This window comes from Aphelocoma coerulescens, chromosome 4, assembly GCF_041296385.1.
Source record: "Aphelocoma coerulescens isolate FSJ_1873_10779 chromosome 4, UR_Acoe_1.0, whole genome shotgun sequence".
Taxonomy (NCBI): Eukaryota; Metazoa; Chordata; class Aves; order Passeriformes; family Corvidae; genus Aphelocoma; species Aphelocoma coerulescens.
The window spans coordinates 68,564,945-68,587,899 of NC_091017.1; the positions used below are offsets into that span (position 1 = coordinate 68,564,945).

Consider the following 22,955-nt stretch of genomic DNA (forward strand, 5'->3'; position numbering starts at 1 on the left):
ATGTTTGCGTAGTTGAGCAAATCGACTGAAAGTACTGCAGCTGCAGGTAAGAAGCCAGGATGCTGAAATTTGGAAGACAGGGTTTTTTTTTTCCCCCCTGGCAATATCATCCTGGAGCACCAGGAAAATATGCATGTTGGACTGCAAATACAGTCCATGTTTGGTCTGTGCACAGCTTGGTCTGTGCACCTCTGCCAAGCCTGGATGTCACCAGGCACTTGAGGAGGGCCACAATCATCATCAGCACCAACAAATTTTGACATAGAAAAGAAGTGCTTACGTTCCACAGGTTCAGGGTTAGGCAGAAGTTTTCAATTTTGTGAAATCAGAAACCTAAATACCATTTCAACCTTTACCACATACAATTTTAATTCTTTTTGGATACCTTAAAATGGAGCTAACATGGTTCAGCACTGTGCAGAGAGGGCTTGGAAGAAAGTCTGTAAAACCTAACATATGCACTGCACTTCACCTGACAGCAGTACTGAGACCTTAGTGGTACTAATTAAGTGTAAAAGGTGTAAGTGAAGGGGTAGAAATAAATGCTATAATTAATATCCAAGATATTTATAATATCCCTAGTCGTGTTATCACTTAAGAGAGAACAAAGCAGACTTCCACATTCTGTAAATACCTTGCTCATACCTAGTATATTGAAGAGGTTTGATTTGTAAAAATGTAGATAAAATTAGAAAAGAAATCAGGAAGTCAAATGAAAGGTAAGCATGTTCAGAGAAGAAAAGCTAACTTGCATGACAGGAGTTATATACAAGTATGTTTCACAAAGAATTAGTATTAGCCATTAGTATGTTAGTATTATATTAAATTAGATTTCATTAGCACAAACTGTATCATATCAGCTCTGCATATGAAAAGGCTGAAGTGCATGCATGACGTGAGGATGAAGTTAATAAGGGACAGTTGAGCAAAATTTGTACACAGGAGAGTGATACCATTGTTGTGTTACCAAAATAACATGGTAGACTTTGTTAAAAAAAAAAATCATGGAAGATATTTGTCTTTGCTTCTCATTTTTGCATTATAATTAGCAATGGCTCCTGTTATGGCTCCTGTTTCCTACCACATGCAGAACTACTCCCATGGAAAAACATTTTAATTATATGTCATCTCTTTAAAAAATGATCACAGAAAGCAATATTTTAATTTCCACAAACTAAAAAATGAAATTAACATCTTGGGTTTGGTTGTTTTTTGGTTTAGTTTTTTTTTTTGTTTTTTTTTTTTTTTTTTTTTTTTGGAAGGTGCTGTGAATGAATGGATGATGTGACTCAATTAACTGAAGCTATAAAAGTTATATTTTTTACAAAAAAGTTATGCACATGTTTAAGAGTTTTTGGCAACATGTTCAATGACGCAAATAAAACCTGAAACTCATAGTAAAAAAATACCCATGTTTCAGTACCTCCCCGTAACTATGCCTGTCATCTGAAGAGTAACTGATATATGGAGAATAGGAGATCATATCTGGGCGGTCAATGTTATAGATGGCTTTATTTTTAGGAAGAGCAGCCAAGTCCCTGTAGTCAAGAATTTCATCTCCAAGCTTTGCCTAAGGAAAGGAGGAAAGAAAGTAGTGAGAATAAGAAAGAATATGAGCAGGATGCAACCAGACAAGGATAGATAAATGTAGGTAGAAAAGTCATAATCATAATAAACCACTTTTTGTGTTTGTGAACATTTAAATCTCTTGTATTTACTATACAATGCTGTTTTCTTTTATATACTGTTGCTTTCTACCTTGTCACTGGCATTTGGCTAACAGGAGTAGCATGGCATCATTCCAATCCCCTGGTTATATCCCACTTACTTCTGGCTGCACAAACAGAATTTTTGTTTATAGGAGACAGATATTGTAGTCTTTTCAGGCAAAACACACTCAATTTTGAAGTGGTTTCAGAGTGCAGAATTCCCCTGCTGTAAGCAGTAGTGAATAATGATATATGTATTTCCAACATAAACTCTCCAGATGCTGAAAAGCATTAGTCAGTTCTTTCATCTTTCCCATTCAGTCGTGTCCCACAGCTTCACCTCCTTTCCTGACTATGTCTAAACAGCCCTTAATTACGGGTCACAAACCAGCAGATGATGGATTTGCACCACGGTGGAAGATCACAGATGCCACTCAAGTAAAGTTCAAATCCTCTCATGAGACTTACACAACCAACAGAGGGGAAGGGCTGTGCTGTTCCCTGTTCTCCTCTTATTACACATATTCCAAAAGTGTAACTTATTATCAAGTTGCTACATTTTCACAGATTATCCTTAGGATAATTGCACCAAAACTGTATCCAGCACATACTATGCTGTAGATACGATGACAAGTTGGCCAAATTGAAAGTGGAGAAATGGGCAGCATAATTGTCTCATTCCCATTTCAAGTTTTGCAGAATGATAAGCTCTTTGTTGGCAAAAAAATGAGTGAATCTTGCTGTGCTCTGAAAACCTCAGTATGATCAGCTATAAAACTGAAATAATGCTTTCCACATGCAAAAATACAAAAGTATCCAGGATTAATGTGTGCAGTAATTCTACTTTTTCTTAGTATGAGCTAAGAAAAGTTCAATAGATTTTCCAGGGAAGTTTTCTATCAGGTTAATAATCCAGGAAGAAGTTAGTCTGACTAACTTTCAGTTATCCCTTTTTCTAAAACAATGTATGAATTTGTGCAAACATAAACTACGTGAAAAGAAGAAAGATTACTCTTGACTAAGAAAGTAGAACCAAGCTGCCATAACCATTACATATTTCCATCCTCAAAACTTATGAAAAAACGTGTTTTAACAAAGTATGTGATTCTTCAGCAATCTACAGATCTCACTTTCTTTGCAGCCCCTTGAAGAAGCTAAAGAGCAATGAAACAGCCCCTTCACAAAAATCAGTCCCTCCCTACTGAGAAGCCAGTGGAGAGCTTTGATGCAGAGACAGGTAATGCAAAGGTAAGGAATCTGTCTATCCCATCTGTTCCAGAAATACTTTGGGCAGCACTACACCTACAAGGAAGGCCAAAGAGGCTGTGATCTCACTTAAGGTATCCAGGCTTTTGAGAATTATTCTAGTGAATCCAAAGTAGTTCAGAAGTGGGAATATTTAAACGTGAATTACAATCATTTTGGCCACTACCTCTCCATGCAGATGTACAACTTCCCATTGGATTTCACAACTGTCAAGAGTAAAACTTATCTAGTTGTGCAATTCCTTTCAGTTTAGATATAAAAAATGTGGGCAAATTTGGATGAAGAAAAACCTTAGGGATACGGTTGCCTTTGAAACATTCAATTCTCCAAACATTCAGTCTACACAGGTGTTTTTTTTTTTTATTTTATTGGTTTCACCTACATTCAATTATGTGAATGGAGTTCAAATCTGCTCCGGAAGGCTCAAATTACAGCTGAGAGGCTTTAAGCCATTTATTCAGTAGTTTGGTATTTTGGATTCTGGTAAAACCATGCTCTAAGTATAGAGTATCTATTTCATCTGGAATATGTAATTTTGCAATCGTATAATTGTAAATAAAATTTGTATAAAAATATAGTGTTATGTCTATCCCTTGCATGAGAGCACATATAACACAGCTTTGTAAACTAATGTAAGCCTTCCAGTTGGATATGTTAGGTTGAAGCACCTAATTCTCTCAATAAAATTTAGCAAAGTATAAAACAAGACTTTTATTTAAACCTTATTTAATGTCATAATTTAGAAATCAACTCATTTTTAATTAGGGACTCTGACAGGTTGTCAGCACTAGGGCCAATTTCAGTCTGGATATAATGAAGTCATCTCTAAAGATCATGAAAGATGCCCAGCACCTTCCAAAGGCACTGGCCTGTGCCCTCTCTCAGTGCAAGAAGACACCAAAGTCTGTTATCAGCAGATGAAGAAAAAGTGTCATGGTTTTAATAAATCATCTGTATGAAGCACATTCAGGTTTATGTCAAAACATGCTTCCTTCACCCTTCCCTATCAGACCACATGGCCATGGCCCAGAACCACACCTGCCCTGCAATGGGGTGGTGTTCAGGATGATGTTAGCATTGCTCTGACTTCATGACTTTGGAAGTGTGAGCACCATGAACTCATGGTTCCTAAGATTTAACTGTTTACTCTAAAATCTTTTGTCCATGAAATAGCTCACACCAGCTGGTAAGGTACAGTTTTACTACAGGTTTTAATGATCTGAATCCATGCTACTGCTGAAAGTTGCTGCCCTGCATGCACCATCCCACCCTGTTCTGCCTTCTCCATCAGCATTAGAAGTCATGTAGACAGCAGGGGCTTTTTTTTGCCTCTTTGGTTGTCTGGAGGTTTTTCCTGGGTTATTGTTTAGCTCAGTCTGGTCTCAAATTTGAGTGCGTGTCTCTGAGTACACACTAGTATTAGCAATGAAGATGAGATGGGAAGACATGGCCAGAGAGGGACAGGGCCACATGTGAGTGGGACCCTCCTTTCAGTGGCAGCAAGAATTTAGGTTTGGCAAAACCAACCACAAAAGCACACAAGACAAGTCTTGAGCATGTCTGTATGTCACAACACTCCTGTAATAGAAAACACATGTAAAAAAAGATAGCCAAGGACCATTTTGATAATATAGAAGTCAGTAACATGTTTTTAATTCTTTTTACTTCCCTGTTTGTGAAAGCCAAAATAGGATTTAATCAATCAATCAAAATCAAGTTTTTACAATTAAGCAGTGAGAGATGGGACAGATAGAATAAAAACTTGTACTCCTCTGGGGAATCTTTTTTTCTAACTGACTCATATTTGCTAGACAACTTTATTCTTTCACAGTTCCAGCTGTACATTACAGTGACAAACATTAGTTATGTGCTGATTTAATGACGGCCTTTAAAACAAGCAAACAAAAAAATAGAAAAGGAGAATGGAGGTTTGTCCTTGACTTTTAACAGCCCATGAAGTATATTTAAAGTTGTTACCACAAACATCAATAAAAACAGTACCATCCTGCAGTTAGATAGGTGTCTCTAAAAACATACACACCTTAGCAGCATTCTCATGCTTAAAAACACAATGAGATGGTGCATGCCTGAAGAAATAGAGCTCATCTGGCCAAAGAAAGTGGTAATATGCTCCCAGCCATGATAATAGGCTCCCAGCACAATGACTGTCTTCACAATGACATTTCTTTACTGGTAATATACCACTGGTATTCACCAGCACTCAGTGTCACTGAAAAGCATTTACAGAAGGGGCACTTGTTCCACTGCAAGTTCAGTCTTACTCAGATAAACGGTATATTGTATTCAAAATAACTTCTGTTTGAAGAAAAAAGACAAGTGTGGATCCAAAGCACTCTTTTGCTTGTCTCAGTGTAGTAGGTAAGAGGTTAATGTTTGTATAATAACCTCTCTGGAAGACAACTGCATCTCCAACAATTTTCTCACTACATGGTTCTAACTGATGAGGATGACCTGCCTACCTGAGGGATACCTGACCAGGACAAAGAAAAGCCCAGGAAATGCTGAAGCCCTGCAAGAGATATTTGTATGGATCACACCACACTTGAATTTTTTACCTATTGCTGGCAGCCTTGAGAATTTGGCCATGAACACAACACTGCAGCAATTTTGATCTTGTCTTGAAAAAAAAAAAATATAAAATTTTAGCATACTTGTTATTTTAAATTCTCCCTATGAGCTTTCCAGAGCACTCCTTAAACCATACACATCAAAGGTCCTCTGAGCAAGGGACTGGCATTTGGCAAGGCCAGAGTCCTGCAATCACACTCTTGAGTGTTTCCATAAGCAATCAGATGCAGGCTCAGGAGCTCAATTTAGACAAGTTAAGTTCAAATCTAAGCTTGTAATCTACCTGTGGGCTGTACTGTTTACTTAGACTTTTCTTTTCAGAAAGCACTGTGGTATTCTGCATGCTTTGGTATAAGCCAGCTCTAGTTGTAGTGTAAGTGCTATAAATACTCCACAAAAGTGAGAGGGAAATGCCAGAATTCTGTTATGGTAAATGCAGTATTCAAACATTTTAAACTCGAGAATGGAGGAATCACCAACCACAGTGGTTTGGAGACACTAACTTTCCATAAAATGTGCTAAATTGTAGGAGGAAGCACAAGGTTCTCCCCAGCCCACAGAACAAATTTCACTGTGAAATACTCACATAGATCACACGGCTTGGGGAACCTGATGTACTTGAAGCAGGTACAGAAATAATACTCTCAGAAGAAATCCTTGTTTCCTGTAGCAGGAGAAGCGAAATAGATAGGAAATACAGGAGAGTCAAAGATAATGTAACTGTTATTTCAAAACAAGCATACAAGACATTTAATTTAATTCAATCTTTACCACTCAAAAATGACGTATTATAGAGAGCTCAAAACATACAGGCATGGAGTTAAAAATAAAAGAACACGTTCAGACAATCAATTCAACCTTTTAAAAATGCAAAAATAGTTTTACACATGGCTTTCTTTTCCATGTTCTTCAGAACAAAATAACCCAGAGCACTTCTGGGGGGCCAGAACAGCCTTTGGGCACTATCAGAGACAGGTCAAGTTACAAGATGATACAGTGGCAACATTTTTACTCCAAGGTTATACCATCAAACCATTCTACAAGTCTGGAACTTGTCACGCTGCCACACCATTCACTCACAGTGAACACGACAGAGAAAGGGACATGGGCGATGATCATTTAACACAGACAATCTAATTAAACACCTTGTCTGCACAGATAAAGCACTTTTCAGTTTTCCAGAACTTGTGTAAATGACATGAAAGCATCACCAATGCACTGATGTCATGTAAAAACCATATTTTCTCTTTCATGATGTCCCTACAGGACACACAAAGCAGAAGAGAAAAATAACATTAGAAAACTGCACTATTCCAATGTTTTGAACCCAGTTAAGATCAAACGACAGTTTTGGATTAAGCTCAGGATTCCCAGAAAAAGCTTCAGAGGTTATTTCTGTGTTCTGTGTCCATGGCCATGGGCATCTGGCTCTAGGCAGCAATGCTTGAGCAGAGGGGTTGGACAAGATGACCTGCAGAGGTCCCCTCCAAGCTCTGGGTCTTTCCAAGGGCAGACAAGGGGTCAGTCCTTTCCTGAGAGCCCTTGGAAGAGCACAGTCAGGGCATTTCGCTGGCACCAGGAGGTTCCTGGAGCTCCCAGCATGAGCCTTGCACATTTCCAGTAACCTCTTTGAACTGCCCAAGTGGAAACCAGAAATGACGGGTGTCCTTCAAGGGTCCATACTGGGACCAGTAATGCTTAATACCTTCATCCGTGACACAGACAGTGGGATTGAGTGCATCCTTGGCAAACCTACAGATGACACCCGGCCATGTGGTAGGGACAACATGCTGGAGGGAAGGGATGCCATCCAGAGGGATCCTGATAGGCTTGGGAAGTGGGGCCATGCAAACCTCATGAAATTAAACAAGGCCAAGCACAAGGTCCTGCACCTGGGTGAGGGCACTCTCCAATACTACCTCCACAAACTGGGTGGTGAAGGTAGAAGTACTTGGAGGATACTGGTGGCTAAAGAATTGGATATGAGACATCCCACATCTCACACATTTTCTTTATTCTCTTCATGATCCATTACCTCTTTTAGCATCCCCATCCACACCTGCTGCACATCATCTCCCAGCTTTTTCAATAAAACCTCACACCTTTGCTGACTCTATTGCCTCTGTACGTTCATTCTCTGTACTACACATTTTTCTTCTTCTTCCACCTACCTCTTTTCCCTGCATGCCTTTTTATAAACCTTAATTTCTCTTGCTGCTTTGATTACTCCTGTCTTTTCCAGCTTTCTCCCTTCTGCTTAAAATCTCACTCTCCCATCATCTTTCTTTATGCTGTCAGTCTCTTTCACAACTTCTTTCTCCCTTCCACTCCATCTCCAAAGTTTTGGAGCATGCTGCCACTTTCTCCTTTTGCCTTTGTCACCTACTTTAATTACATGCTGTTCATATATCTATATATAGGAAGATTACTTAAAAACAACAAATTGCAAGGTCGAACAGCCAATTTCTCAAGCAGTAGATCCCATTCCAAACTTTACAAGTTATGTTGAAAAGTTCATTATTACTCTCTTTGAAAAGGCATCCTTCCTTCTGGTTTTATTTTTTCAATAATGAGAATAAAGATAAGAAAATAGGAAAAAATCTAAGAAAAAGAAAAACTGCAAGGCTTTGGAAAATTATATGATATTCAGAGCTTGTCATAAAGAAAACTAGAGCAATCACTTCCCAAACACATGGGTACAAAATCTACAGCCAAGATACTTTAGGGTAAAGCCCAAACAAATTTTTTTTCAAACTAATTTAGTCAAAGTTGGACTTTCCACCACACCAGATTTAACAATCTTTTTACGGCTGCTGCCTGCTGTTCTAACTTGTCCCATTGCCTTTCTCCAAGCCTTGAACCAAAGCAGAGCTTTTTTTGAACAAGGATACCCAGGGTACCACTTGGAGCACCAGAGAACATCAGAAGTGAAAAACCCACACTTGGCCTCTACATTAAGTGAGATAGTTGTAACTCATTCCCACCACTTCAGAAGGATCATGTGCTAGGGACAGCTTATTCATCTGCTCATCTTGTAATTATTCAGGTTGCCAGAATTCCCCCCTTTCCCCCTTGCACACAGAGAGGTGCACAAATCATCTAATTTAAGGAGATACTTAAAGCCAGAGATGAAATTAAATTGTGGCTGGCTTGCCAACATTTTATAAACAAATAATAAAAAAGAAACTCCAAGGAGACTTTTTTTTTGTAAAAACTAAGTGAAAGTCCCTTTATCTTTTAAGTTCAGAGCCACATGAAAAGAGAAGAGGTCATGAACTGATCACATCATAATCAGACAGAAGTTAAAAATTAACTTCTTTTTTCTTATTCATATTTTCACATTTTTCCTTATTCCGTTTATATATATAACTCTTAGGTCAGCATTCTCCTGAAGTTATAGCTTTAATCACTGATTAAAAGCAGAATATTTATATTACATGATTACATTTCATTATCCAACTAGATTCCCGTCATTTAAAATTTAAAATTACAGTGGTGAAAAATTTCCAAACCCTTCCCTCCATGCCTGCTGCAAAAAAAAAAAAAAAAGGATCAAGAATAGTATGTCAATCAAATAACACTGCATAAAAACACAGTCTTTTTACCTTGTTTTTTTCTTCAGCCTTTGCAGCCTGTCTACAAACTGGATGCCAAATGGATGTTCCTGTAAAGTAAATTTAAAGTTCTGCTTAATTCATTTCCATGATAAGAACCTTAAAAAGTTCAAAATAAGAACCTTATTAAATTTTCCTATAAGGTTTTAAACGACAGCTGATTGACTACTTCCCCTGCTAGTGCATGGATGTTTTCAAAGTTCAACCTGACAACCTCTCAATACCAGTAAGCCTGATCACAAAACATTTAAAAGATTTCAGAAAGATCCATGTACTTCAATATGGGAGATCAACATCAAAATCTGAGTCCTAAGAAGTGTGCTATGGGATCTCTGGAGCCCCTCCAGTCCAGCCTCCTGCTCAGGGCAGGTCCCATAACAGCAGGCAGGGCGATGTCTGGCTGGGCTCTGCCTGTCTCCAAGGAGGGAGAACCTACAGCATCTCTGAGCAACCTGTTTCACTCTTATGGTAATTTTTTTCTTTATATATAGTTGGAATTTCCTGCACTCTTATAATACATATTCTTGTAATAGTCTGGCTCGAGTCATACACAGTAGCACACTGTGGTGGGATGGAATAGCACTGTGCCATGTAACCCCAGCTGAAAATCCAGTCTGTCTATGACTTATTCACTGTTCTGTTCTTGCACTTCCTGTTTGTCTCTTGTAAGTCAAATACTAAGGAACTGCATAAATTCAGGGGAATATCCATCCTGGAAGAAGCAGGAGATACAGAATGAGTCAATTCTCTATTGCATACAGGTATTGAAACAAGGATCTTGAAGATACGTAAGCAAACAATGAGTGTGAGATAGAAACTTGAATAGTTTTGTGCTAGTCACAAAGGAAAAAGTATTTTAAAATAAGTTGAACATGAAGTTCGAAATAGCATTCAGTGGAAGTGGAATGTGTATAGTGATATAAAATAAAATAATTATTTTTAAGTTTTAATAGTAACCTTTATGTGTATTCCAGTCTGAACTCAGACAAGCCACAAATTAAAGCTCCCCACAGTTAAATAATATGAGTGCACTGCAACTTCTGCCTGACTAAATGGGAAGTTGAGAACCTTTGCGTAATAAATATTTAATGTTTATACTGGGTGGAGAGCACCAAGAAGAATAATTGGAAATGCTTTGTTTTCACAGCAGTTTGGTAGTTTTCTAACTTGTGGATTTTGGAAACAAGATAGAAACAGAAAGTCTATTTCCCAGAAGACAGATGGAGATCATTAGAATTTATTTCACAAAAATAACCCAGATGAGCCCAGACTCTTGCAGTAAAAGAGTACCTATAAGTACAGACCAGATAAATTATGTTTACTAAGTTACTGGGTTTTTTTGTTACTGAACAACTAAGAATCATTTTTATAGCACCTTTAAATTTAATGCTAAGTTATCTTCTACTCACAAGTGGGTCTGAGCTTGCCCCACTTGTCTCATTAATTGCTGTAAATTATCCCAGTTGATTTAAGAAGTATTTAGATCACTTTTTTTTTTTTTTTTTTTTTTTTTAACTACTCCTGTCTATAGCCAAGCATCACTGGCTGGGAAACTTTTTCACACAGAAGAAAAGAAGCCCTTTCCCAAAACTTGTCTGTTGGATGATCACTGAAAATTTCTGCTAAGGAACATGCAACACCTAAAGGAACTTTACAGTAGTTTATTAAGAGGATGAAGAACACATTATAAAAGCCTGGGCTCTGACATTTTTTATTATCTAACAGGTTAGGCAGTCCAAATCACAGATCTTTCATGGCAATAACACCAGCTTCAAATGGAAACTGCTCTCCATGTGAAGATAAAAAGGGCATGCCAGTAAGCTGGTATGAACATTCCATGTGTCAGAAAATACAGTAAGATGGATCCAAATTAATAGAACCTGAGCATACCTTGCTATTATTTGAACTAATAACCAGAACAAACCATAACAAATAGCTACCCTTACAACAAATGGAACTGAAGAGAAGATTGACTTGCAAATGAGTTTCAGAGGGTTTGAAATCTAGAAACGTTTTTGTAGTCTGATATACTTTGTTCAAAGCATTGATTTCACATGGGATTTTAGTACTGCTAAGATCCTTCTCAATTGGAAGAATAACAGCATTTTCTGGCTCCTGAGGGAGAATTCATGAGCCCAGACAAGTATCACTATGTCTTTTAATGAGCTAGTTCTTGTTGCAAACCAAAGTGACAATAAAATAGTCATTTTAAATAAAGTACTAAACCATAATTAGATCTTACTGAGACCACTGTTGTGTTTTAGAGTCTAACTTTTCCAGCTTAAGGAAAAATTTCAAAGTACGCTTCTAGAAAACCATGGACAATTGCAAAGCTGTAAACACAGATCTGGGCATGCACGAGATTTTAGGATAATACACCAGCCTTGCAGTTCCCACATCCCACTAAGCTTCTCTTTTCCGTTTTCCTTTGAAAAGATACTGCCAGTAAAACACATATGCAAAAGCCTTCATTTTCTCTGGTGTTTGCCCCTGTATTTAACTGCACAGGCAGTTTTCTTAGATCAGTTTAATAGAGCTAAAAGTTGCTACATATGAAGGATTTCAGCTCATATCTATGTTAAATGACATTTTTTCCCACTGCATACTGTATTGCACAAATCCTTCTGTAACGCTGAATTTCTCCTGTGCAAGCCTATGGTGTGGGCAAGCAGGTGTGGGCAAGAGAGCCAAGTGGAACTGTTTTATTTTTTGTTTGATTTACCTTGAAGATACATTTCTTCTCCTTCTGCAAACATCTGATTGCACCTGACACATCGTGCGCAGGTTGGGTGATAATGCTTTTCTCCTGCCTGTTTGGAAAGAAGGTACAGATGATTAAGCATATTAATCAGTTGAGCTGTTTTTCTTCCATTCTCTTGAACATGATTAATTTAATTAGTTAATGGCAATTAGTTCAACACTCTCCTATAACCACAGTGTCAACTTTTCATTCTAGACAATTCATCATTTAAAATGTAATTATGGTCCTGCCTACACAAAACAAAACAAAGTTGATGTGCAATAGTTAAGTGTCTGAATTTACAGGATAGAAACAAATTTACGCAATGAACACATTTTTCCTGTAAACCAAGTGCAGGGTAGCTTAGGACTTACCTGCACAAGGAATTTGGGAGGTCATAAACTTGAGCACGGATTGCAACTAAACCATATGTTCATCATGCTTCAACTGAATACATAATGCTCAGCAAGAACCATGCTGTGCAAGGAGTGTTTGTAGCTGCTTTGAAAGTGTCTTGCAGGTAACTTGTACTAAAGAGCTTCCATGAGGAATGTGTGTAGCCTGCCTATAGGAATGTAAGTTCAGAGCAGGCAGTTTTGGGTACTGTGCAATGACACAGACAGGCCAGGAGTTTTGCCATCTGTTCAGAGATGAATCCACATAGTTTAATACCGCCATTTTCATTGACTGCAATGAGAACAGAACTGAGACCTCAATTTGCTCAGCACTACTTAGTAACTTAACAATTTTCATATATTTAAATTCTCAATTACCTGCAATATTGGCTTGAGCCAGTGACAAAAGTAGCACTCAGGGAGTTGTGCTCCGCTGAGTGAACAACATGGGCCAGTCCCTCCAAGCTGCACTTCCACCCCATCTTTCAGATGGCACTCACAGAACAGAGTCTGGCATCCTAAAGACGGCGCTTGTACATGCTCCCAGCACTCCTCACCCTTCAAAATCCTTACAGAATTGAAAGCCAAATCTTGCCATCTCCTTTTTCCTTTTTGACCCCACACTCTTCCATGCTAGACAGAATTGCCCACAGTTTAAATGACTTGAGGTCAGTGCCATTTCCACTGGGAACAAAAGCCAGGAGACCAAGTAACTCTACAGCTTAGAGCTAAAGTAAACTAGGTTTAACTTAAGCTAAGCCTGACTTCAGTAGAAATTCCCCTGAAGTTAAAAATATGCAAACTGTGGTCCATGTAGAATGTCTCATAACCTGCTTATCTGAAAAATATTGAAAGTGCTACTAGGATTGTGTGTGCCTTTAAGAAGCTACTATCAAGCATTGCCCCACTGACTTCAGCACATAAATAGGTTCTCACAGCACTGCACTGTAAATCCCCCTGCTATCAATCTAGAAATTTATCCCTGGTACTACAAGGGTGACTTTTCTAACTCCTTCTCATTCCCTAAATTTCAAAGCTTTCAGACGTATTTATATTAAAGAATGTCATCTGTGTATGGGGGCTCTTTTGTCATCCACAATAACAATCATACAAATGCAGTAAATCCAGGTTAAAGAATCTCTGGTTTTACTCCATCAGTGTTAACTTGATTCACTCCTGAAAACCTGCTGCAGCATTTTAGATTGGCAATAAAGAAGAGCAACATATCACATCAGAACTGCCATTTTGCAAGCAGCTATGCTTCAGTTTACTCTTTTTCTGGTGTCATTTGTGCAGATTTCAGAGTGATTTTTGCAACTTCAGAAGATGGTCACTACTATCTGTGATGACACCTTTAAAGTTCCAGACCACAAAGTATCAGTATTGAGCTCAAACTTCAGGTTTAAAATTGCCTGCCTTAGTGCAGGCGTTTAAGCACAGAAGCGTATTTAATTATCAACAGATAAACTTATGTTTGGCATATCAAACTGAAAAGAAGTATCATTTCCCTTGGAAGGTTTGTACTGCACCAGTGTTGCTAATGGAATGCATAGCCTCAATAACTCAACTGATTTAGCACAACTGATACAATTCCCAGGCTAACATTCCCTAAGGGAATGCAATGACTTCTTTGCTAAAATAAACTGCCAGGACAAATTCTCAGATAACCTGGATGCATCACAGAATAAAGTCTATTTCCCCAAATTTAACAGTACAAGCAAATATGTAATTTTACTTCACTTTGCATAGTCAGTAATATCAGCCAGGTATAGAATGGCACAGAGAGACCTCTTTTATAATTAGACACAACTATAACAGAAAAATTAGGGGAGAAAAGTGTAGTGATCCTTTTGCTGATGATCACACCAGGAGAACTCCAATGGATTTTGCATAATTATCTCTGAATTCAAATGGGACAAACTCAAACATTTTCATATAAGTCTAAGTGCTGACAGTAGCTTTTGTCACCCCTTTTCATTTTTTTTTGTTCTTCTAATCAAAGCACAGAAGACAAGACATAGCATTCTCTTCATCACTTGGAAGTAGTTAAAACAGACCACACCATGTTTCTAAATGAGAAGTGCCATCTGAATCTGAGGCTAGGCAGCTGATGCAGGAATTAACTAACACTATTTATTGATATGTATATGCAGTTACCCTGAGCAGATATCATAAATTATATTCAAACCTCGGACCTGAGTCTCAATCATGGAATCCCTTGGGTAAATGCCAAGGAGGCTTTCACCACTGCCCCTTTGTCCTGTCCCTTCAATTTCAGGGTCTCACCGATTTCTTGGTCTCACCGATGAATAATTGGTTCCAGCAGAACCCAGATATTTTATAAGCTTAGGGAAGCAAATATTGTATGGTTTTGGCTTAGTTGTAATAAAGGTCTCACCATTTTTTTGCTTCTTGCTTATATTGATGTGAGGTAGTTCAATGCAGCAAACAAATTCCTAACCATATGGTTACAAAATTCTTTGTACAGTTTGAAAGCTTAGTTTGACAGATTGTTGTCTCAGTGTTTAATAAAATACCAATACACACACAGCACAGAAGAAGTGACATTAATTTCTGAGAGATCTCTTATGGTTCAAGTGGTACATTGTAAAAAACCTCCTCAATGTCCTACATTTGCTTCAAGACTGCACCAGGTCTTTGTGCGCAGGCATCCAGATGTGAAGATAGTATTACTGTAAAGATCAATTTGAAGACTAATTTTCAGCAGAGATTACCTCAAACCTGAATAGCAAAGCATGTCCTTAGTAATACACAACATTAGCAACAATTTAATTTCTCTTCAAGTGACTATGCACCAGCTTTCCATGACCACCAAGTCACACTCTTAGTGTGTAATTTAAAGTGGAGTCAAAAGAGTCCTCAACACTCTGAGACAAAGCATTATGAGCTACTTCTTTGAATGAAAAGTCTCCTCTGCAGAGAAGGAAGAGCCTTCTGGGCTAACCAACATGAGGAATGTTTTACCAGGGGAGCCAAGGACCTCCTGCAATCCTTGCCCTGAGCACAGGGACCATCGCAGTGTTGCTACCTGTCCCACAGCACACCAACAGACAAACCCACGCTTCACTCAAAACAGGACCAGAAAGCTCTGCAACAAAGTGCATACAACCACCTTTTCTCATTTCTCATAACCTGAGGGCTTGAACTAGGTAAAAGAGTAATAAACCTGATGTGACTAATGTGAACTGCATCCTTCAAAGTACAATTTGAAGACAGTAAGGGGTGTTACTGGAAAGTCTTCAGAGCAGTATGATCACCAGGCCTTGAAAACATGCAAAGCTAGCAAAACTAGAGTAAATCATGCCAAAAGGAATAACCTTAACTAGTTAAGTTGGAGTTTTAAATTAGATGTCATCACTCAGGAAAAATATATTACATTATTGCAGACAGCTCAGCAAAAAACTCTGCTTGTTTTCTGGCTATGGCTGCAATAAATGATGAAGTGGTAGAATATATAAAAGATGATATGTACAATAATTGTAACTCTATCACAATGACATTGGTTGTCTAGCTTCTCATGCTGTTTCTAGAAGTGTGATTGATATAATTTTTTACTGCAGTTGATGAGCAACAACTGCTTGTGGATTGACACATGAGAGATTGAGCAGCCTAAAGCTCAGAGCGTGAGCTGAGTCCTGGAATGAAGACTCAAGATTTCTGATGTCTGATTCATCACTGAAGCCTAAGTACATCCTATCTCACTGCATTACTCAATGAAGTAATTTGTAAAGGCAAGACAGATAGTACAGAAAATAGTTTAATATATTAGATAAACATATAACTATCTGATTCTTTTCCTGAGAATTAAAAGCTATCAGTAAATTTTCTCCTGTAAAAATAAAAAATAATAACAATTAAAAAAATCTATCTTGTTATCAAAATGCATAGTGATAATTGCCATCTTTTATTGCTGGGAGTAAAGAGTTTGTGGAAGTGACAAAAGGTTAGATTGCTGCAATGATTCAATCATATCAAAGCATATTTTCCATTTTAAGTGCATAATACAATATAGTTGCTATAATAGTTCCTCATCACCGTTAAGTGTTATCTAATGAGGTAGATCCTGCTAACCTCATACTCTAATCTCTACATCAATTCCTAACTGTATCTTACCCTGAAAAGAAATAATGAAAAACAGCCCACAAAACACTGAGCTGGTGGGTATGCCAAGGCATGGTGCAGCTGCCTGACCCACAAACAAAGCCCACAGAAGACTGGTATAAAGCATTCTTAGTTAAAAGCTTTTCACACGGAACAAATTTGTTGGAGAGTTGCGTCATCACCAGACAACCACCTGTCCAAGCAAAGGGAAACAGAATAAAGCACAAAACCACCAACAGTCAATAAGCCTTTCCATCAGGCAGCTTCTCAACCTGAAATGAAGGATTAAGGACCTTATAAAAGACATATGACTTGACTACTGTTGCTTTTCAAGTGGAGGGAAGGTACTATTTGTATGGAATGGGAAGGTGAAAAGTACTTAGGCAGTGTAGGGATGGGTGAAAGTGTAAAACTTGGATTAGACAATAAATTATTCTTTTTCCTATATTTTGTCTCCATTTCCTGAGTAATTTCTATTCATGTGGACATTCCCATTTGTTCATTAAAGGCCACTGAGATTCCTTCAGGTAAACTTCATAGTACAGCCAACAGAAATAGAATTCATTTTAAAGCCAGGAAGTAAGTGACCACATAATGACAGAATAATTCAGGTTGGGAAGGACCTCAGGAAGTCATCTAATCCAACCTCCTGCTCAAAGCAGCGTTGATGCTCAATTCAGATCAGTCTGCTCAGGAATTTCTTCAGCTGAATACTGAAAACCTCTGAGAATATTCCTCCAGTGGTTAGTTCTTCTTAGTGATTTTTTTTTTTCCTTTTTATCCAGTCAGAACCTCCCTTCTTTAAATTTATGACAGGTGTCTCCTGCCCTCCCACCATGTGCCCCAGGAAGGTGCTTGTCTCCACATCCTCTAGGGCCTCCTCATAGGTATGGCAACACTACTGTTAGGTCCCACTAAAGCTGTCACTTTCCTACGCTGAACAAGTTCAGCTCCCTGAGCATCTACTCAGGATACCTGCTCCAGCCTGTCAACTATCATGGCAGTCCTCCACCAAACTCCCCTTGCTAGTTCTAGCACTTTGGGGAAGATTTCCTTAGAGATCTGCTGGCTCTGTTCTGCTCCCATTACCTATCATTTCATATCTGCTTCATTATCTATAATTTTAAACTCAACATTAAGGAGCATGTGCTTTCACTGGGAATACTTTTTTTCCTGAGTATATAAATAAACTCCTTCAGTGGCTATTTAATTCATCCTGTTTATACTTCTCCATTCATCCCCCAAATGATTATTTTTACCGAGATATTAAGCCATTATATGAATGAATTGTACATTTTCTTAGGTGCCAGAAATGTACAGGAAACTGATAAGGAAGCAAAAGTATAAAAAAGAACTCCATTTTTTTTTAATTTAATAAGGTTTTTGAATGAGATACAGCATCTTGTTGTTAAATAGCCCAATCAGTCACTGCATTGGTTTGTGAAAGCAAAATCACAATTTCTGTAAGTAAATGCATTTCCCTGACTTGGCTGAGTTAAGGTTTTAATTCCTGCTCCCAGCACTACATTACATACTATCTAATAACTCTCTGACCTAACAGCACAGAACAGGCTTAGAAAATTTTCCTATCAAGTTATTCCACCAATTAGGCAAACCCAATAAGGGGTTGTTCTTGCTTATTCTCACATGTTAATACAACCCTCCTGCTCTTGGCCAGCACTTCAACCCACATTGCACAGCATACATTTAATCCAAAAGGCTGTGTACAATCTAGGGCTCAGATGTTTGTCTGTCTTTCTCTCAGGAATTCCATGAAAAAGGTGCAAAGCACTGCACCATCAAGTGCTATCAATGGATGCACACACTGATAACTGCCACTACATCCACATAGTGACATATTACAAGCACAATATTGGCCTCCATAAACTGAATTCGAAGGAGTATTTTCAAATTAGAGTGATGCTATTCAGAAAATAACCTTTGTGTTTGGAATAGAACACTGTGCTCAGTTACCAGCTTTAAGAGGAGTAACATAAAATCTCCATTCACATTTCTAGCAAAGCCAGAGTTTTGCATATGCAACAGAAGGGCCCGAAGAATTATGCAGTAATAGTTGCATACAGTAATGGTTAAGTTAGTAAACAGCTGTCATATCATCTACTGGGTGTGAAGGGACAGGCAACATTGTCAAGGCAGAGGTATTTGGCAAAATATCTACTGTTTATGCCATACAACAGTGTTGAGAAGAAAAAAGTGTGACAGCCAGAAGTTAAAGACAGAATTCTGTGGAGAAAAACTCTTACTAATTCTCTTAGTCACAGTGGACCTGACTCACCACTGAGTCACTTCAACAGCATGCCAGGGCAAATGAACTGTTTTCATCAGGATTTACACCACTGTAAATGCAGTGTAATGTTTTGTATCAATCATTCTCCTCACCTTCTCCTTACTGGATTCATTTATGATCCTACTGGATGCCAAGAAACAGTCACATGAAACGTTCACTACATGCACCTGCAGCATTACTTACAGCTTTAGCAATCTCACATGTACAGTTATTTCATGTTTTCTTGGTTCTGGTTCATCCTGCTTTGCTTTGCAGAGCCTTGAGAATTCCCACCCACATTTGAGTCATTTTAAATGCTTCCCACATGCTCTTTATTCTTCCAGGTATAAGGTGCAGATCAAATGCACCAACAGGAGCATTTATCTCAGAATGATAACAACTTACTATAATACTGGACTCTCAGAAGAAGAAGCTTCTAATGGTTGTGGGAGAAAATAAAACAGAAGTAATTAAAAAACCGTAAATTGAGCAAAAAGAAATAATAGAAGGAAAAATAGCACTATTACAACTGTAATCTCGTTCTGTGGCATCTGCAAACAAGTTCTGGCTCAGAAGCAAATTCAGCCCTGCCACAATCAGGTAAAATCTGGAAAAGGACAACAGTGCATTTTTTTCTACAGAATCTGGTAAATGTTCTTGTAAACCAAAATGGTCTGTCATACCTAAAACCACTGATATTGCACTCAGTTGTTTTTGTTATGGAGTGAGTGATCTGCTTCTTTTGTCTTTTTCTTCTCAGCTTTTCAATTTTTCTTGCCACCTACTGAGACTGGAAGAGGCTTCTGTTTTCCATTTGCTCAATGAATCTCCTTTATTTCTTTTCCACTTTCCTCTCCCATTCCTTAAAGCCCACCTAGCAGCCAAGACAAGCTGCAGCTGGCTCTCACTTATGCCAACTCTTAATCGGGGAGAGGGAGTGAAGAAGGAGAAAGATGATTTGCAGACATACTCCCTTTAATTTTCAACTTTGCAGCTGTGCATTTAGCCCACCCATTTCAGATGGGAAGAATGAAGCTCAACCAACATGGAACAGCCCTGGAGAAACAGCATGATTTATCAGATGAAGCCAGCACAGCTCTTTTTCATTCTGAACATGGTGATCTGGGCTGTAAACATCTAAGAACAGAAGCTGTCTCTCATTCTGTGTCTGAATAAGGATTGCTCTTCTGGATCACTAGATTTAGCTGGGACTAGAAATGCTGCTGTCACATGCAGAACTGATATTAACAATCCTTCCTGAAAGTAGGAAGTTTCTACTTTCAGACTTAATCCACGTATTTCCAGTTCAATGTACCATTCAGAAGTCCTAACTTTGGGGGGAAAAAAAGAAACCTGAAAAAGTACAAAAAATGCTTAACATTAGTAGGATGAAAAAATCTTAAGGCTACAAGCAATGAGTCACAGGCTGCTCTCCTGCTATCAGCAGACATGCTGAACTGTTTTCACATGGGCCAGAGCCTCCTGGAGATACTTTATCAACAAAGGCAATTGTCACTGAGCACACTTACTGCTGCACCACTGCCATGGTTACAGGAGAGAGCTGGAGGCAGGTGCTTGTGCTGCTGACTGGGCCAGGGGAGGTCCGGGGCTGTGCAGAGCTGTGCGACAGCAGCGTTCCCCCGACGTGGGTCAGAGGACCACCAGGAATGAAAGAATACTCAAAGTAATTGGATGAGGGACTGAAGACATCCATGAAGTGCAATGTTTCACACTGTCAGAACACTCAAATGCTGGCAAGTAGCACTGGATATTAATGCATCACCACAGCAACACATGGCTTTAGAGAGGCAGTGTAACTGGCAGACTGTGTGCTGCTGGGGTCTGAGGCTCAGGAGGTATCAGGGTGACTACTGGAATCACTCCTTTGATCCTTTAATAAGTTCAGATAATTTAAGATAGTTAACTGGTACTACATTTTTGCATAATAAGGAAAAGCAGTGGACACCACAAGTGTCTGCCAGACTCAAAAGTCAAACTATGCACTAAAACTTGCATATACAAACCTACACAAGCACAAATGCACAGCAGCACTACTGAGGACTTCTCCCATACATGTGGGAGGAATTCTCAACAGAAAGGCAAGTAAGCAGCTGAGAAAAGAAATAAAAAAACTCCCAGAAAACCTGCAATAGTCATTCTTTCTTCTCTATCAACCACTTTCCCTCAAATCCTGAACTTTTCTCTGTTATTCAGAAATAGTTTGCAGAATCCCTTACTTTGGTAAAAATTTAACAGTCTTCAGCTATCATCAAATGGTACTAAGTGCTCTTCAATAAACCTAACAAATTATTTACAGGAACAAAGCTATGCAAAGAGTTTGGTCTAATGTATAGTTTTCTCCTGACATTAACAATTTGTGAGATTTTAGCCATTCAGATAATAAATACAGATAGGTGTAGCCCCGTATTTCCGAAGGGAAGAGGTGGCTAAAAAAGGGAAAGGCTGAAAGTGGGAGAAAGATGAGGTGAATTCATCTAAACCAATATAACTGGGCTACAGAAAAGGCTAAAAGCTACGGGAAAAAAGCATCTGCATTTCTATTTATTTGCTTGCTGACAGCATTTTTAATGATGCCTGCTTTAAAGCAGAAAGTCTAGGTCAACTGTCAACACTTACCCAGCCAAATTCAGATACAATGCACTGATGACTAACCTGCCTTTGCAAGCCAGCAGCCCCAGATAAATGCAAGTGGCATCAAACAAGAGACCATTCCCAAGCTGCAAAATGCCTTGCATCTCAGCAAACATTATTTATTGAAAGGGCTAGTTAACATTTCCTACCTTAGATGGTCTCCTTTTGCAAAAGCTAATGCTGATTTATTTAGATGTGTCTTTCCAACAGTTTTCTTTCTTCTCTGTTGAAGGGAGAAAACTGGCGCAGAGAGCAGTTTCTAACGAAGATAGCACTGACACTTGGATCCTTCTGCTGCTCTGACAGCCTTCCCGAAGCTGCCCATGCCACAGGGAAGCCTTCGCTGGTACAGACAGAGCCGCCTTTATTGTGTGTTTCCCTATTAATGCCTACATAATAAGGTGCTCAAGCACCTTTCACACATCAGTAGGTCCTGTTGTTAATGAAAGAGCAGGGTAACAGACATTGCAGAATGAACCATTCTTCCACACTGCAGGCAGAAATTTGTACTCCCTGCTGCAAGGAATTAGTATCGTCTCTGCTATCCTGAGACTTTTGCAAAGGGAAAGGCAATCGATTTACAAAGTAGATGTGGCTGCGAACAAGATCACCTCAGCCCTAGGGCAAAGCAAAAAACAAACTACAAAAAATAGGATTCATGCTTTAATTAATAAGTCACTGAGGTATAAGTGACATTTAATTGACATATAAATTACTGACACTTCTAGTCTCATTTCTGCCCAGCGCCTACTGCATTTGTTTCCTTATTTCAAAAGAACGTATGGTTATAATTAATAGACTTTAAAAACATATATTGATTATTTTTTTCTAGACATCTACACATACATGTAAACTAGTAAAATGTTAACCCTTTCTTCCCCCACATAAACTGAGTGCCGTGCCGCCGTGTTAGGATGTCAGATACCAAATAAAAAGATGGTTCCAACTGCTGTAAGGGATTTTCAACAGCACTTGTAAGACACCTTTACACCACAGTCACGTAGCTGTGAATCATGGGACAGCTGTAGATAAAAGTCAAGTGCTGAAAACACCCCTGAGGGGTATTTTGGCCACCGATGGGATGAAGTCACCTATCCAAGCAATTGTGACCCCCTCACAGCCTATGTTGTGTTTACCATTAAAACATCCCCAGAAGGTTATCTTTGGATATGGAGGCTTCCTCTAACAATGCTGGAAACCACCAGCTGAAACAGAGGTGAAGAGAACCACCCTCCAAGTAGTATCTCGCTATGGGCTGTCAATGTTAAAGAACTCAGAGAAAAAAAATCGCACCAGTGTGAGATATACCAGGAAAGGACTTTCTTTAGAAAGGAAGGGGTTACAATCACTGCACAAGATAGTGGTAAGGTGCTATGTGGAGTACAGTGTTCATCCATACTGAGGGAAAGCAGTTTCAGTTAGGAATCCACAGTGAGGAGGTCCACCAGCATCACCAGAAAAGCCTGGAGCTGACTTTATGAGCAGGGGAGAACTGGGTTCACCCAGTTTTGCAAAATAAAAGTTGAGAGGAACTAAGACTACTCTCTACAAATTCTCCTTAGAATTCATCAATTAAAGGGG

The 22,955-nt window shown here is 38.8% G+C and overlaps 1 protein-coding gene across 7 annotated transcripts in view; it reads right to left on the reverse strand.

Moving 5' to 3' along the window:
• Nucleotides 1-22,955, reverse strand: part of ABLIM2 (actin binding LIM protein family member 2) — a 131,276-nt gene that overhangs the window by 38,576 nt on the left and 69,745 nt on the right. For 6 of the 7 annotated variants that reach the window (XM_069014526.1, XM_069014525.1, XM_069014523.1 and 3 more), the window contains exons 7-10: nt 11,901-11,988; nt 9,170-9,228; nt 6,151-6,228; nt 1,424-1,570 (exon numbers count right to left, since the gene is read on the reverse strand). In XM_069014526.1, coding sequence (XP_068870627.1) covers nt 1,424-1,570; nt 6,151-6,228; nt 9,170-9,228; nt 11,901-11,988 — 372 coding nt within the window. The remainder of the gene's footprint in view (nt 1-1,423; nt 1,571-6,150; nt 6,229-9,169; nt 9,229-11,900; nt 11,989-22,955) is intronic. The other variant, XM_069014522.1, reaches the window with a different exon arrangement.